This window comes from Coregonus clupeaformis, chromosome 17, assembly GCF_020615455.1.
Source record: "Coregonus clupeaformis isolate EN_2021a chromosome 17, ASM2061545v1, whole genome shotgun sequence".
In the NCBI taxonomy this organism is placed as follows: Eukaryota; Metazoa; Chordata; class Actinopteri; order Salmoniformes; family Salmonidae; genus Coregonus; species Coregonus clupeaformis.
This window is the reverse complement of record NC_059208.1, coordinates 14,683,667-14,701,197: the sequence shown is the minus strand read 5'-3', so window position 1 is coordinate 14,701,197 and position 17,531 is coordinate 14,683,667. Positions and strand designations below refer to the sequence as shown.

General features: G+C 45.2%; 1 protein-coding gene across 1 annotated transcript in view; it reads left to right on the top strand.

Annotated features, from left to right (window-relative positions):
* The window catches only part of LOC121585310 (vacuolar protein sorting-associated protein 13B-like), a 719,687-nt gene that overhangs the window by 330,678 nt on the left and 371,478 nt on the right, over positions 1 to 17,531 (top strand). Inside the window, exons 20-21 of the mRNA XM_045226113.1 lie at positions 5,682 to 5,794; positions 9,628 to 9,772. Coding sequence (XP_045082048.1) covers positions 5,682 to 5,794; positions 9,628 to 9,772 — 258 coding nt within the window. The remainder of the gene's footprint in view (positions 1 to 5,681; positions 5,795 to 9,627; positions 9,773 to 17,531) is intronic.

Genomic DNA, 17,531 nt, shown 5'->3' with positions numbered 1-17,531 from the left:
GGAAATATTTGCAATTGAGAGAATGTTTGTTAACCGGCTGTCAGCAACATCCAGGAAAAAACCCAATAGCTGAGCATTTTGAATTACCCAAACATAAATCAGCCGTTTGTTACTCAATATTTAGTCACCTGCAGAATAAAGACTGTAAAAACCTCAGAACAATATGGATGATACCAGGTTGAAGATCTTGTCCAGCTCAGAAAGGAACATAAGGGAAGCCGGGGGGGATACTTACTCAATATAAGTTACTACATAGGTTTTATTGGACCCCAACAAGGCTTCATAAGATGGGGCTGACCAACAATTCTCTGTGTTGGAAATGCCAAAAAGACACTGGGACATTTTTACACACAATATGGGAATGTACATTAGTGCTACCTTTCTGGAAGGGTGTTTTGAAATATCTGGAGGAATGGTTGGAGTTAACAATTCCAGTTTCACTGAGAATATGTCTCTTGGGTGATAGAACAGAGTTACCTAACGTAACAAATTAGGAATTTGCACTGATCACTGTTGGTATCGTTACAGCAGCTAGAGTAATCCTTAGAATTTGGAAGGGTCATGCCACTCCTACTCTGAAACAGTGGGTAGAATCAATGTTGGAGGTAGCATCTGATGAACAAGTGCATGCTAGGATCAATTCTAGAAGCTGGACGTGTTTTATTTGTCATGTTGTTGACTGAGGGGTGATGACTATTGCCTGTGAACCCATTTAGTTCTGTATTGTAGCTTGTGAGATACTATTTGACTGTGTATGGGTGCTATGTTGGAGGATATGTCTGGATGTCATGCTCAATGTTTTTATGCTGTATTTTTTGTTTATTTGTTTGTTGAAAAAAAATATATATAAATACAACTTTAATAACAAACAAACAAAATAATAATAATGTTTTCAGCTGTATTATATTGTTCCCCAGTGCCAGGTTACTGTAAGGCTGGAGAGACACAGTAGAGCCATCAGGATCCATCAGAGCCATAATGGCCGTCAGTAGCCTGTAGAGAATGCAAACAAACATTCATATCTATGAAACTGTCTGTCAGCAGAACACAGCCCTAGCACCATACACACATCCCAGTTACACACACACACACACACACACACACCCCAATACACACATCTGAGTCACAGACCTAGCGCCATCCACACTCCACACACACACACCCACACACACACAGGCTAACCCTAACCCTAACCCTCCCCATACCCCCACCCCAGTTAGGGTGTTATTGTGATCTATGTCAACAGCCTTCATCTGGGAGGCTCTCAGCCATGTTATTGGGCACACCCTACTATGTGTCTGTCTTTACAGTAATATCTATTAGCATTGATGATAATGGTAAACACTTCCTGACTGTTGTTTGGTTCGGAGTATATAGCAGAGGCGTATACTGCACACCGGGTTTGAGGAGTTAGCGAGGTAACTTTGGAGTTCAAATCGTGATAACTGGTCATACGAATGTCTGAGCCACGGGTTGAGGACCAATGAAATTAGATTCCCTCCCTCTCAAAAAGATTGCATCCCCTTCATTTGAGGAAGGCGACTGACTAAATATTTTATTAATCAAATGTTTTTTGGTGTGTTTAAAAATAGTAACATTTTAAAATACCTATCCCATTATTTAGTAATGGCAGAATGCATTTGAAACGTCACGCGCAGTAAAACTTCTGTATGACTTAATGAAATTATTTTATTGATAGGAGTGGGTAACAAAGGTGGTTGTGCGTTAATAAGCACATCAAAGACGGCATTAATGATAAAGTAATACAATAAAGACAGCACTGACTCTCCCATGGGTTGATGTTTCAGCATTGTCTCAATGAAGAGTTCAGTGTTTGACTAGCCACGTGCGACATGCACGCGCAGTTACAAGCCTGCTAGAGTTAGCAACGGGCGGGCGGGCGGGCAATATCCACCGTCGTAGAACGGATGAAGCCTGACCTGGAATGAAGCTGGCTAGCTTTAGAAAACTGGTAGGATACCCCTCTGGTCGCCAGGACCAGGGTTTATCCATCTAATGCATCTTCACAGTACTAGAGATCATGGAGGAGGAGTTATATAAATTACACCCTTTTCCTAATGTGCCCTGGTCTAAAGTAGTGCACTATAAAGGGAATAGGGTGTTATTTGGGACGCACTTTGTATCTATACAGCCCTGCTCTGGTGGAGAGAAGTCACTTACAGTGGCGTGGCGTGGCCCCATCCAGGAGCCCACACAGCCAAGCCTTATTACCCAGCCACAGTGTGGTCTACAGTGGGCTAGGAGATCAACCCACAGGCATGAGGTTATGGTTCCTCTTGGGGAGGGAGGGAGAGAGGGATGGAGGGAGGGAGAGAGAGAGTGAACGAGGTGAGAGCGGGGAGAGAGTGAGAGCTTGGCCTAATCTTGGCCTCATGTTCTCTGTATCCTCCTCATAGTGAGAGGTTCAGGAACATCCATCTCCATCACTGGAGCTCCTCAACATCTGGTGGCCTACTGACTCATGGCTGTTATCTATGGACTCTGTTATTCACCCAGCACAGCAGAAGTCCCCTACAGTTCCCCTATAGTTACTCAACATTAACCTAGAACAGTCCTCTACAGTTCCCCTATGGTAGCTAGGACAACATGGTCCTGGACACAGTGTTACTACGTAGCTAGGACAACATGGTCCTGGACACAGTGTTACTACGTAGCTAGGACAACATGGTCCTGGACACAGTGTTACTATGTAGCTAGGACAACATGGTCCTGGACACAGTGTTACTATGTAGCTAGGACAACATGGTCCTGGACACAGTGTTACTATGTAGCTAGGACAACATGGTCCTGGATACAGTGTTACTATGTAGCTAGGACAACATGGTCCTGGACACAGTGTTACTATGTAGCTAGGACAACATGGTCCTGGACACAGTGTTACTACGTAGCTAGGACAACATGGTCCTGGACACAGTGTTACTACGTAGCTAGGACAACATGGTCCTGGACACAGTGTTACTATGTAGTTAGGACAACATGGTCCTGGACACAGTGTTACTACGTAGCTAGGACAACATGGTCCTGGACACAGTGTTACTATGTAGCTAGGACAACATGGTCCTGGACACAGTTACTATGTAGCTAGGACAACATGGTCCTGGACACAGTGTTACTATGTAGTTAGGACAACATGGTCCTGGACACAGTGTTACTACGTAGCTAGGACAACATGGTCCTGGACACAGTGTTACTATGTAGTTAGGACAACATGGTCCTGGACACAGTGTTACTATGTAGCTAGGACAACATGGCCTCTCCACTCACAGGTTAAACTGGAGCTAGTACCCACAGGACACTGTTAAACTGGAACTAATTACTAAATTTTATTAGCACTGTTCACAGATAGAGATGGAGGCTAGGCTAGTGCTCTGTTCACAGAGAGAGATGGAGACTAGCACTCTGTTCACAGAGAGAGATGGAGGCTAGGCTAACACTCTGTTCACAGAGAGAGATGGAGGCTAGGCTAACACTCTGTTCACAGAGAGAGATGGAGGCTAGGCTAGCGCTCTGTTCACAGATAGAGATGGAGGCTAGACTAACACTCTGTTCACAGAGAGAGATGGAGGCTAGGCTAACACTCTGTTCACAGATAGAGATGGAGGCTAGGCTAACACTCTGTTCACAGATAGAGATGGAGGCTAGGCTAGCACTCTGTTCACAGAGAGAGATGGAGGCTAGGCTAGCACTCTGTTCACATAGAGAGATGGAGGCTAACACTCTGTTCACAGAGAGAGATGGAGGCTAGGCTAACACTCTGTTCACAGAGAGAGATTTAGACTAGGCTAACACTCTGTTCACAGAGAGAGATGGAGGCTAGGCTAACACTGTTCACAGAGAGAGATGGAGGCTAGGCTAACACTCTGTTCACAGAGAGAGATGGAGGCTAGGCTAACACTCTGTTCACAGAGAGAGATGGAGGCTAGGCTAACACTCTGTTCACAGAGAGAGATGGAGGCTAGCGCTATGTGCCAAGCTGTAGAACCGCCCGGTGGGTTTGAATGGGGTGTGTTAGGGGTGGAGGGTAGGGTGGGTAGGGAGAAGAGTGTTGTGAGGGGCTACTAGCTAGCAAGGTGTCCTGTGTGGTGTAAACCAATCAGCCTGTAGAACAGAACTGGATACACCACAACCACATCGCCACAGAGAGCACTCAGCACCCCACATGGGGATATAGCGTTACCCCACCACACCGCCATACCCCATTCACCCACCCCACCCTCAGTCCGGATACACCGTTATCCCACCACACCGCCATACCCCATTCACCCACCCCACCCTCAGTCCGGATACACCGTTATCCCACCACACCGCCATACCCCATTCACCCACCCCACCCTCAGTCCGGATACACCGTTATCCCACCACACCGCCATACCCCATTCACCCACCCCACCCTCAGTCCGGATACACTGTTATCCCACCACACCACCATACCCCATTCACCCACCCCACCCTCAGTCCGGATACACCGTTATCCCACCACACCACCATACCCCATTCACCCACCCCACCCTCAGTCCGGATACACCGTTATCCCACCACACCGCCATACCCCATTCACCCACCCCACCCTCAGTCCGGATACACCGTTATCCCACCACACCACCATACCCCATTCACCCACCCCACCCTCAGTCCGGATACACCGTTATCCCACCACACCACCACCCCCACAACCCCCCCACCATCAGTCTGGATACACCGTTATCTCACCCCCCCCCCACACCCCCCACACACACACACACACACACACACACACACCGCCGCAGGGCTGAAACAGAAGACCCGGAGAGAGCCAAAGCCCCTCGGAACTCCCCAGGCTCATCAGAGGTTCCGCTGCGTTCTCTTATCGTTATTCTGAGACATTCCACGGCACGCCAGAGGCCTCTCCCTAATCCCTAATGGCATGGTAGTCATTATCAATACGATCCCCTAGCATTACCTCAGCCACATATTGTTGGTAAAGATTATTAGTTAAGAATAAACTGAACCTCCTGAAAGTCTTGAGTTTCATAGAGATTTATCAAGAGAAAATGTTATTCTTGGCTTTGTGGGACACACTTTGAACACATGGCTAGCTGAGAGATACACTGTGTCCTCAGAGCCTGAACACAGGAACATGGTTAATACCTGGGAGTAGGAAGTATCTTGGTTAATAACCATCAGGCTGACAGATAGACCTTGACTATTTTGGGAGAAAAACACAGATCTGAAAAGATTACCTCATGTCACTATCAATTAGTCCGTTTTAATTGGGTGGCAGGTAGCTTAGTGGTTAAGAGCGTAGTGCCAGTAACCGAAAGGTCACTGGTTCTAATCCCCGAGCCGACTAGGTGAAAAATCTTACATTTTAGTCATTTAGCAGACGCTCTTATCCAGAGCGACTTACAGGAGCAATTAGGGTTAAGTGCCTTGCTTAAGGGCACATCGACAGATTTTTCACCTAGTCGGCTCGGGGATTAGAACCAGCGACCTTTTGGTTACTGGCACACGCTCTTACCCACTACGCTACCTGCCGCCCCAACTACCTGAACCTCCTCCTTCTCTGCTTGATCTAGGCTTTGTGACAACGGCTGATGGAAAAAGGCCTTTATAAATGCACGTGATGGATTGAAGCAGACCTTTGTAGTAAATGTCTGTGTTCTGTGTGTGTTTCTCTGTAGGTGCTGTGTTGCTGGTCAGTGTCCAGGGCATAGCAGTAAACCTGGACCCAGTCTTCAGTACATGGATCCTCCACCAGCCTCAGAAGAGGAGCACCAAACAACAGCAGGAACAGGTAGCTTTAAATAAACACACACACACCACGCACGCATGCACACACACATACATACAGACATACACACACACACACGCACGCACATACACACACACACACCACCCCGACCTCTCTCCCTCTCTCCACCTTTTGTACGTCACCCTGTGTTCCATCCAGCCCCTGTATTTATCTGCCAGAGGTCATGGTTGTGATTCTGGACATTGAATGTTCTGTACCAGGAGCTAGCTACACTGGACAGGCAGGGAGGCTGGTTGGATATTACACAGGTTCAGCCCTATACATACATTCATCTGAATGTATCTTTGGAAAACTTTGAACATTTCTTTTTTCAGTAAGCTCATCTGGTTAATGCCTCCCACAGGGGGGAGAGAGAAGGAAGCACATGTTAGTGATTGACTCAGTGCCAGTGTGAAGGATAACTGTTCCTCATCTAACCTTAGCTAGCACACACACACACACACACACACACACACACTCCTGGCTGTCAGGGTTAGAGTGTGAAGGCTGAGCTGCAGGTTTAGCTGAGGCCTTCAGCTGAAGGACAGAGAAGAAGGATGAGCCTTAGTGTTTGGGGTCAGGAGGGAGGGAGAGAGACAGATAGGAATGTTCCCTGGAACATTCTAGAATACAAGAGTGTTTTAGACAGGAGTGTTTTAGACAGGAGTGTTTTAGACAGGAGTGTTGTAGACAAGAGTGTTGTAGACAGGAGTGTTGTAGACAGGAGTGTTTTAGACAGGAGTGTTGTAGACAGGAGTGTTGTAGACAGGAGTGTTTTAGACAGGAGTGTTGTAGACAGGAGTGTTGTAGACAGGAGTGTTTTAGACAGGAGTGTTGTAGACAGGAGTGTTGTAGACAGGAGTGTTGTAGACAGGAGTGTTGTAGACAGGAGTGTTGAAGACAGGAGTGTTGTAGACAGGAGTGTTGTAGACAGGAGTGTTGTAGACAGGAGTGTTGAAGACAGGAGTGTTGAAGACAGGAGTGTTGAAGACAGGAGTGTTGAAGACAGGAGTGTTGTAGACAGGAGTGTTGTAGACAGGAGTGTTGTAGACAGGAGTGTTGTAGACAGGAGTGTTGTAGACAGGAGTGTTGTAGACAGGAGTGTTGTAGACAGGAGTGTTGTAGACAGGAGTGTTTTAGACAGGAGTGTTGTAGACAGGAGTGTTGTAGACAGGAGTGTTTTAGACAGGAGTGTTGTAGACAGGAGTGTTGTAGACAGGAGTGTTGTAGACAGGAGTGTTGTAGACAGGAGTGTTGTAGACAGGAGTGTTGAAGACAGGAGTGTTGTAGACAGGAGTGTTGTAGACAGGAGTGTTGTAGACAGGAGTGTTGAAGACAGGAGTGTTGAAGACAGGAGTGTTGAAGACAGGAGTGTTGAAGACAGGAGTGTTGTAGACAGGAGTGTTGTAGACAGGAGTGTTGTAGACAGGAGTGTTGTAGACAGGAGTGTTGTAGACAGGAGTGTTGTAGACAGGAGTGTTGTAGACAGGAGTGTTGTAGACAGGAGTGTTGTAGACAGGAGTGTTGTAGACAGGAGTGTTGAAGACAGGAGTGTTGTAGACAGGAGTGTTGTAGACAGGAGTGTTGTAGACAGGAGTGTTGTAGACAGGAGTGTTGAAGACAGGAGTGTTGTAGACCTCTTTGTGTATTGCAGAAGTAGCTGACATGTCGTCACTCATCAGGAATGCCTGGTGGTAATATATTCAGGTACTTAGTTTCAGGAGCAATAGAAAACTTTGGACAAACACAGATTATTTGATATAGTGGAAAAGTAGAAGTTAATATTTACATGTCTCAAAAATATTTGTCAGTTTTCAGATCAAAGGATCTGAATGCGTGTGTGTGTGTGTGTGTTTGTGTTTGTGTGGGCCCCTGGCCCCTGGCTCCTGACAGATGTCATACTGTAGCTAGCTGCTGCTGCAGTGTGCCAGTGGTGTTTCCAGACCCCCCCTCACACACACACACACAGGTCCAGGGCCGAGCAGAACGGCCGTGAGCTGCTGTCTGCCAGCTCTGTGTGAGGCCGCTCTACACAAACAGTCACCCGTCACTGACCCCTGGCCCCGAGCCTTCAGCCCCCACCTCAGCCCCTGTGTTGCTCTTGGACCCTGTTGGAGCCTCTTTCCCTGCAGCCTTGTAGCCAGCCCAGCATTGCTCTCTCCTCCCCTCCCCCCTTCTCTCCCTCCCCTCCTCTCCCTCTCCTCTCCACTCCACTCCTCTCCTATCCTCCCCTCCAGGCCTGGTTTTCCCTGCTCTTATGTTTCTCAGATTAATCTTCATCTTTTAATTATTGGAGCTGACTGAAGTTAATGTCCATGACAGGCAGTCATGTCCGGTTGTCTCTGAGAACCAGAGAGGACTTACACTGTATATACAGCAGTATGTGGCCACCCCTTCAATTGAGTGGATTTGGCTTTTTCAGCCACACCCGTTGCTGACAGGTGTATAAAATTGAGCACGCAGCCATGCAATCTCCATAGACAAACATTGGCAGTAGAATGGCCTTACTGATGAGCTCAGTGACTTTCAACGTGGCACCGTCATAGGATGCCACCTTTCCAACAAGTCAGTTCGTCAAATTTGTGCCCTGCTAGAGCTGCCCCGGTCAACTGTAAGTTATGTTATTGTGAAGTGGAAACGACTAGGAGCAACAACGGCTCAGCCGCGAAGTGGTAGGCCACACAAGCTCACAGAACGGGACCGCTGAGTGCTGAAGTGCGTAGCGGGTAAAAATTGTCTGTCCTCGGTTGCAACACTCACTACCGAGTTCCAAACTGCCTCTGGAAGCAACGTCAACACAATAACTGTTTGTCGGGAGCTTCATGAAATGGGTTTCCATGGCCGAGCAGCCGCACACAAGCCTAAGATCACCATGCGCAATGCCAAGTGTCGGCTGCAGTGGTGTAAAGCTCGCCACCATTGGACTCTGGAGCAGTGGAAACGCGTTCTCTGGAATGATGAATCACGCTTCACCATCTTGCAGTTCGACAGACAAATCTGAGTTTGGCGGATGCCAGGAGAACGCTACCTGCCCCAATGCATAGCACCATCTGTAAAGTTTGGTGGAGGAGGAATAGTGGTCTGGGGCTGTTTTTCATGGTCCGGGCTAGGCCCCTTAGTTCTAATGAAGGGAAATCTTAACGCTACAGCATACAGTGACATTCTGGACGATTCTGTGCTTCCAACTTTGTGGCAACAGTTTAGGGAAGGCCCTTTCCTGTTTCAGCATGACAATGCCCCTGTGCACAAAGCGAGGTCCATACAGAAATTGTTTGTCAAGATCGGTGTGGAAGAACTTGACTGGCCTGCACAGAGCTCTGACCTCAACCCCATCGAACACCTTTGGGATGAATTGGAACGCCGACTGTGAGCCAGGCCTAATCGCCCAACATCAGTGCCCGACCTCACCAATGCTGTTGTTGCTGAATGGAAGCAAGTCCCCGCAGCAATGTTCCAACATCTAGTGGAAAGCCTTCCCAGAAGAGTGGAGGCTGTTATAGCAGCAAAGGGGGGACCAACTCCATATTAATGCCCATGATTTTGGAATGAGATGTTGGACGAGCACGTGTCCATATACTTTTGGTCATGTAGTGTATGTTTTCTACACTCTCTGAGAAGCAGCCTGTGTGACTCAGACTACATGGTTTACAGGTCAGGACTGATAGAGCAGCTGGAGAAATGTTGCTTTAGAAACATCTAACAAGCAGCTGTTACTGGATGGCATCATGCCAGAACACTCAAATCAATTAAATAAATACACTAATAATAATTGTGTCTTAGCTTGGTTCTTGTCAAGTCTCTGGTTTGCTGAGTCACGGTGTGATGTGTCATTGCAGGCTGTGGTGGCGGTTCCCATGGCGATGCCCATGTCCAAGCGGAGGGAGGACGAGGTGTCTGTGGGGAGTATGCCGTTTGCCAAGCAGCCGTCCAATCAGGCCTCAGACTACGCCAGCAGCCCCGTCAAGACCAAGACTGTCACAGGTAGGTGCACTCTGTCTCTTGTCTCTCTCTCTCTCTCTCTCTCTCGATCTTCATCTCAGTCTCCATCTCTGTTACCTGAGGGGTTTCCCAGGTAGGTACACACACACACACACACACACACACACACACACACACGCACACACGGTGCTGTGTCTCTGTCTCTGTCTCTGGGTCTCTCTGGGTCTCTGGGTCTCTGGGTCTCTGTCTCTCTGGGTCTCTGTCTCTCTGGGTCTCTGTCTCTCTGGGTCTCTGTCTCCCGGGGTCTCTGTCTCTCGGGGTCTCTGTCTCTCTGGGTCTCTGTCTCTCAGGGTCTCTGTCTCTCTGGGTCTCTGTCTCTCTGGGTCTCTGTCTCTCTGGGTCTCTGTCTCTCTAGGTCTCTGTCTCTCGGGGTCTCTGTCTCTCTGGGTCTCTGTCTCTCTAGGTTTAGGCCCGCCACCTGAGTGATCCAGGGTTGTGGATGGTTTACCTCCACTGTGTTTTCCTCTGGTTGTTTTGCATGTTGCCATGTGTCTGTTGCTGTGTGTCTGTCTATACAGTTTGTGGGCCCAGAAACTGCTTTACGCCAGTTTTCCACTTACTGGGACCCCCCTCACCGCAAACATTTGCCATTATTTCCTTGGATGACATGCCGGTGCAGAGAAACACAACACACTCCTCCCATTCCCTCCAGTTTTCCAGCCTTGTGCCTTGGGGTCTCTCAGCTGGAAACTCTGAGCTCTGGAAGAGAGGAAGGGATGATGGGAGGAGGGGAGGAGGGGAGGGGAGGAGGGGAGGAGAGGACGGGAGGTGGGGAGGATGGATAGAGCCCCAGACAGGAATGGACTAAATCACATCAGGCCTGGTCCTGAACACACACAGTTACCTGGGAGTATCTGTTCTGCAGCCTGTTTAAGAGCTGCCTGTGACACAACCCAGGGACTACACACTGTACTGTATTCAGGTTTTCATTTAATACTAACATTTCTAAACTGAATAGCCCACGCTCATGTTTTCACTATTGATATTTAATTGATGTGATTCAATGGAATAACTTGGCTGGCTCCAACAGACAACTGGGCGAGGACAGTGTTTCTGAGTATGGCAACGGGCTACATGCACAAGGGTCCGTATCCACAAAGTGTCTCAGAGTAGAAGTGCTGATCTAGGATCAGTGTGGCCTTTTAGATCATTATGATTATATTGACAGATTCTAGACCACCACTCCTACTGTGAGATGATTGGTGGATACAGGCCCTGTCCTACATACACCAGTCAGTCTTCTAAACCATCCTTAATCTCCATCTCAAACACCTGCAGTATTTACCTACAGTATTTATCTACAGTATTTATCTACAGTATTTAGGTTTCTACAGTATTTACCTACAGTATTCAGGTTTCTACAGTATTTACCTACAGTATTTAGGTTTCTACAGTATTTACCTACAATATTTACCTACAGTATTTACAGTTGAAGTCGGAAGTTTGCATACAACTTAGCCAAATACATTTAAACTCAGATTTTCACAATTCCTGACATTTAATCCTAGTAAAAATTCCTGTTTTAGGTCAGTTAGGATCACCACTTTATTTTAAGAATGTGAAATGTCAGAATAATAGTAGAGAGCTTTTATTTCTTTCATCACATTCCCAGTGGGTCAGAAGTTTACATACACTCAATTAGTATTTGGTAGCATTGCCTTTAAATTGTTTAACTTGGGTCAAACATTTCGGGTAGCCATCCACAAGCTTCCCACAATAAGTTGGGTGAATTTTGGCCCATTCCTCCTGACAGAGCTGGTGTAACTGAGTTAGGTTTGCAGGCCTCCTTGCTCGCACACTCTTTTTCAGTTCTGCCCACACATTTTCTATAGGATTGAGGTCAGGGCTTTGTGATGGCCACTCCAATACCTTGACTTTGTTGTCCTTAAGCCATTTTGCCACAACTTTGGAAGTATGCTTGGGGTCATTGTCCATTTGGAAGACCCATTTGCGACCAAGCTTTAACTTCCTGACTGATGTCTTGAGATGTTGCTTCAATATATCCACATAATTTTCCTTCCTCATGATGCCATCTATTTTGTGAAGTGCACCAGTCCCTCCTGCAGCAAAGCACCCCCACAGCATGATGCTGCCACCCCTGTGCTTCACGGTTGGGATGGTGTTCTTCGGCTTGCAAGCAACCCCCTTTTTTCTCCAAACATAACAATGGTCATTATGGCCAAACAGTTATATTTTTGTTTCATCAGACCAGAGGACATTTCTCCAAAAAGTACAATCTTTGTCCCCATGTGCAGTTGCAAACCGTAGTCTGGCTTTTTTTATGGCGGTTTTGGACCAGTGGCTTCTTCCTTACTGAGCGGCCTCAGGTTATGTCGATATAGGACTCGTTTTACTGTGGATATAGATACATTTGTACCGTTTTCCTCCAGCATCTTCACAAGGTCCTTTGCTGTTATTCTGGGATTGATTTGCACTTTTAGCACCAAAGTACGTTCATCTCTAGGAGACAGAACGCGTCTCCTTCCTGAGCGGTATGACGGCTGTGCGGTCCCATGGTGTTTATACTTGCATACTATTGTTTGTACAGATGAACGTGGTACCTTCAGGCATTTGGAAATTGCACCCAAGGATGAACCAGATTTGTGGAGGTCTACAATTGTTTTTCTGAGGTCTTGGCTGATTTCTTTTGATTTTCCCATGATGTCAAGCAAAGAGGCACTGAGTTTGAAGGTAGGCCTTGAAACACCTCCAATTGACTCAAATGATGTCTATTAGCCTATCAGAAGCTTCTAATGCCATGACATCATTTTCTGGGATTTTCCAAGCTGTTTAAAGGCACCGTCAACTTAGTGTATGTAAACTTCTGACCCACTGGAATTGTGATACAGTGAATTATAAGTGAAATAATCTGTCTGTAAACAATTGTTGGAAAGATTACTTGTGTCATGCACAAAATAGATGTCCTAACTGACTTGCCAAAAATATAGTTTGTTAACAAGACATTTGTGGAGTGGTTGAAAAACAAGTTTTAATGACTCCAACCTAAGTGTATGTAAACTTCCGACTTCAACTGTACCTACAGTATTTACCTACATTATTTACCTACAGTATTTAGGTTTCTACAGTATTTACCTACAGTATTAAGGTTTCTACAGTATTTACCTACAGTATTTAGGTTTCTACAGTATTTACCTACAGTATTTAGGTTTCTACAGTATTTACCTACAGTATTTAGGTTTCTACAGTATTTACCTACAGTATTTAGGTTTCTACAGTATTTACCTACAATATTTAGGTTTCTACAGTATTTACCTAGAGTATTTACCTACAGTATTTAGGTTTCTACAGTATTTACCTACAGTATTTAGGTTTCTACAGTATTTACCTACAGTATTTAGGTTTCTACAGTATTTACCTACAGTATTTAGGTTTCTACAGTGTTTATGTTTCTACAGTATTTATCTACAGTATTCAGGTTTCTACAGTATTTACCTACAGTATTTAGGTTTCTACAGTGTTTATGTTTCTACAGTATTTACCTACAGTATTTAGGTTTCTACAGTGTTTCTACAGTATTTACCTACAGTATTTAGGTTTCTACAGTGTTTATGTTTCTACAGTGTTTACCTACAGTATTTAGGTTTCTACAGTGTTTATGTTTCTACAGTATTTACCTACAGTATTTAGACTTCAGCTCCTCTAAGACGCTTTACGGTTGAACAAAGGCTCTGCCAAAAGATTGCAACATGCAGCATTCATTGGAAATATGCATGTGTTTTTTTTATTCATTGAGTGCCTTAGAAATGTCTTCCCACCAGGAGATTAGATGGGCCCTGCTCTCCTCTCAGTGAAGTCATTTTCTCACTGTAAATACTAGCATGTGTATTTCCCAGTTGAGTGTTTTGATAGGAAAATGCTCCTATGACATGTTCTAGCACTAAACAGTCCATTAGGGATCTTTCCTAGCTCTTTAAATAGGCTGAAAGCACAGCAGTGAGAAGGTCAGGCAGCGTTTTAATGCAATCTCAGCTAATGTCTTTCCCATTTCGCACTGTCTTTGCTTACTCACATCTACTACAGTATATTCCCTCATTAAAGGGAGGTTGGTATACAGTCGGTAAACAGTCAGTAAACAGGTTGTAGCCAGTCGGTAAACAGTCGGTTAACAGTCAGCCGGGCTCCCAGTGTATACAAACCTCTCTAACAGGCTGCAGTGTGTCAGTAGCACTCACTCAGAACTCCACCTTAGGTCCTGCCAGTTGTCTGTCTGTCCATCGGATTTTTTGTCTTTGGGTCTGACTAAATGTAAACTAGTTTCACAATACACTGCTCATTGAAGAGGCACAAGCTTTGTTGTTCAGTTTAGAAGATGAAGTGGACAGCCATTTGTGTTTGTGTTTGTGTTTGTGTGATACATCCCAAGTGATGTTCCTAGATATGTTTATTTATGATATTTCCTTTCTTTGTATTACCATGCACAGTATAGTACATGATGAGAACGGTATGATCGCTTGGTTTTCAGTTTGGTCCATTCCAAATATGTGACCAACCACCTCGATTCAGTCTTTTTTTTACATGAGATAAAAGTAGATACTCAGAGCTACAAAATGGTATATCATACACTGCAGTTGAGGAACAATGGGAAAGTAATTCTGCTTTGAAAGTTGATAAACTTGTAACCCCACTGTTTTGGTGCACCTACTGGAGAGCTCTTTGTCTACACCCATTCAGCATCGTTCACACCCTTCTAAGCCTTAGCCCCACCCATCTATTTAAGGATTCACATGTGAGGCCATGTGCTAAACAGAGTGAGTAAGTTAGTGTAGTAAACAACCAAAGATTTCAAGACTAAAAGTGGTGAAAGTAGTAGCCTACAATAAGGAAAAACTTCAGGAAAAAATACACTTTATCTAGTCCTTGGCCTATATCCTAATCTGACTTTGGTGCAGGTCATGTTGTTCATCACATTACCGTCTCTGGTAAACACACACTATATCAAATAAAATCAAAGTTTATTTGTCACATGCACAGTATACAGAATGTGTAAACGGTACAGTGAAATGGTTACTTGCATAGTAGCAATATCAAAACCAGAAAGTGTCCAGATAAACATATTTTAGAATGATTAGATAATGCTTACCCAGACAGTCTGTACAGCTTGTTTGGCCCGCGTTGTGTCAAGTCACTCCGGTTCAAACTGACCGTGTGCATCACAGTAGTCCATCACAGCTTTTTCCCACTGATCTTTGTCGATAGCACCTTCTAAACTCAGGGCAGCAATGTTGTTAAGAGCAGTAGCAACACTTTTGCAGTTCTGGCTCCCAGGTGTCTTTTATACAGGTAACGAGCTGAGATTAGGAGCACACTCTTAAAGGGAGTGCTCCTAATCTCAGCTTGTTACCTGTGTAAAAGACACCTGTCCACAGAAGCAATCAATCAATCAGATTCCAAACTCTCCACCATGGCCAAGACCAAAGAGCTCTCCATGGATGTCAGGGACAAGATTGTAGACCTACACAAGGCTGGAATGGGCTACAAGACCATTGCCAAGCAGGTTGGTGAGAAGGTGACAACAGTTGGTGCGATTATTCGCAAATGGAAGAAACACAAAATAACTGTCAATCTCCCTCGGCCTGGGGCTCCATGCAAGATCTCACCTCGTGGAGTTGCAATGATCATGAGAACGGTGAGGAATCAGCCCAGAACTACACGGGAGGATCTTGTCAATGATCTCAAGGCAGCTGGGACCATAGTCACCAAGAAAACAATTGGTAACACACTACGCCGTGAAGGACTGAAATCCTGCAGCGCCCGCAAGTTCCCCTGCTCAAGAAAGCACATATACAGGGCCGTCTGAAGTTTGCCAATGAACATCTGAATGATTCAGAGGAGAACTGGGTGAAAGCGTTGTGGTCAGATGAGACCAAAATCGAGCTCTTTGGCATCAACTCAACTCGCCGTGTTTGGAGGAGGAGGAATGCTGCCTATGACCCCAAGAACACCATCCCCACCGTCAAACATGGAGGTGGAAACATTATGCTTTGGGGGTGTTTTTCTGCTAAGGGGACATGACAACTTCACCGCATCAAAGGGACGATGGACAGGGCCATGTACCGTCAAATCTTGGGTGAGAACCTCCTTCCCTCAGCCAGGGCATTGAAAATGGGTCACAGATGGGTATTCCAGCATGACAATGACCCAAAACACACGGCCAAGGCAACAAAGGAGTGGCTCAAGAAGAAGCACATTAAGGTCCTGGAGTGGCCTAGCCAGTCTCCAGACCTTAATCCCATAGAAAATCTGTGGAGGGAGCTGAAGGTTTGAGTTGCCAAACGTCAGCCTCGAAACCTTAATGACTTGGAGAAGATCTGCAAAGAGGAGTGGAACAAAATCCCTCCTGAGATGTGTGCAAACCTGGTGGCCAACTACAAAAAACTTCTGATCTCTGTGATTGCCAACAAGGGTTTTGCCACCAAGTACTAAGTCATGTTTTGCAGAGGGGTCAAATACTTCTTTCCCTCATTTCAATGTAAATCAATTTATAAAAATGTTGACATGCGTTTTTCAGGATTTTTTTGTTGTTATTCTGTCTCTCACTGTTCAAATAAACCTACCATCAAAATTATAGACTGAACATGTCTTTGTCAGTGGGCAAACGTACAAAATCAGCAGGGGATCAAATACTTATTTCCCTCACTGTATATCAATGAATTGGCGAGGGCAATCCAACAGTCTGCAGCACCCGTCCTCACCCTACTGGACTAGGAAATTAAATGTCTACCGTTTGCAGATGGTCTAGTGCTTCTGTCCCTAACCAAGGAGGACGTACAGCAGCACCCTGACAGTAAATCTCAGTAAGACAAAAATAATAGTGTTCCAAAAAAGGTCCAGTTGCCAGGACAGCAAATACAAAATCTATCTAGAGACCGCTACCCTAGAGCACACAAATAATTATACCGACCTTGGCCTAAACATCAACACCACAGGTAACTTTCACAAGGCTGTGAACGGTCTAAGCCTTCCATCATCTAAGATGATGGCCTTCTATGCCATCAAAAGGAAAATAAAACTCGACATCCCAATTAGGATCTGGCTAAAAAAATACTTCAATCAGTTATCGAACCCATTGCCCTTTATGTACTCATTGAATCCATTGCCCTTTATGTACTCCTGAGTGGTGCAGTGGTCTAAGGCACTGCATCGCAGTGCTAACTGTGCCACTAGAGATCCTGGTTCGAATCTAACCTCCTGCCAAATGTATGACCATATTAGATACACATATTTCCCTCATATTACACAGACCCACAAATAATTGTTAAACACATCAAACATTGATAAACTCCCATATATATCTGTTAGGTGAAATACCACAGTGTGCAATCACAGCAGCAAGATTTGTGACATGTTGCCATGAGAAAAGGGCAACCAGTGAAGAACAAACCCCATTGTAAATACAACCCATATTTATCTGCTTATTTATCTTCCCCCACTATTCATACTACAACTATTTGCACATTGATAAAACACTGTACATAGCTGATAATAGGTATCTTTTTGTGGGCAATATTTACTGTCAATATCGGTTGATGTTGTTACATTTGTTTCTTCTCACTTTTCTTTGTTTATTTCATTTGCTTTGGCAATGTAAACATTTACATTACATTTACGTCATTTAGCAGACGCTCTTATCCAGAGCGACTTACAAAGAGGTGCATTCACCCTATAGCCAGTGGGATAACCACTTTACAATATCTTATTTTTTTTGTTTATTATTTTATTT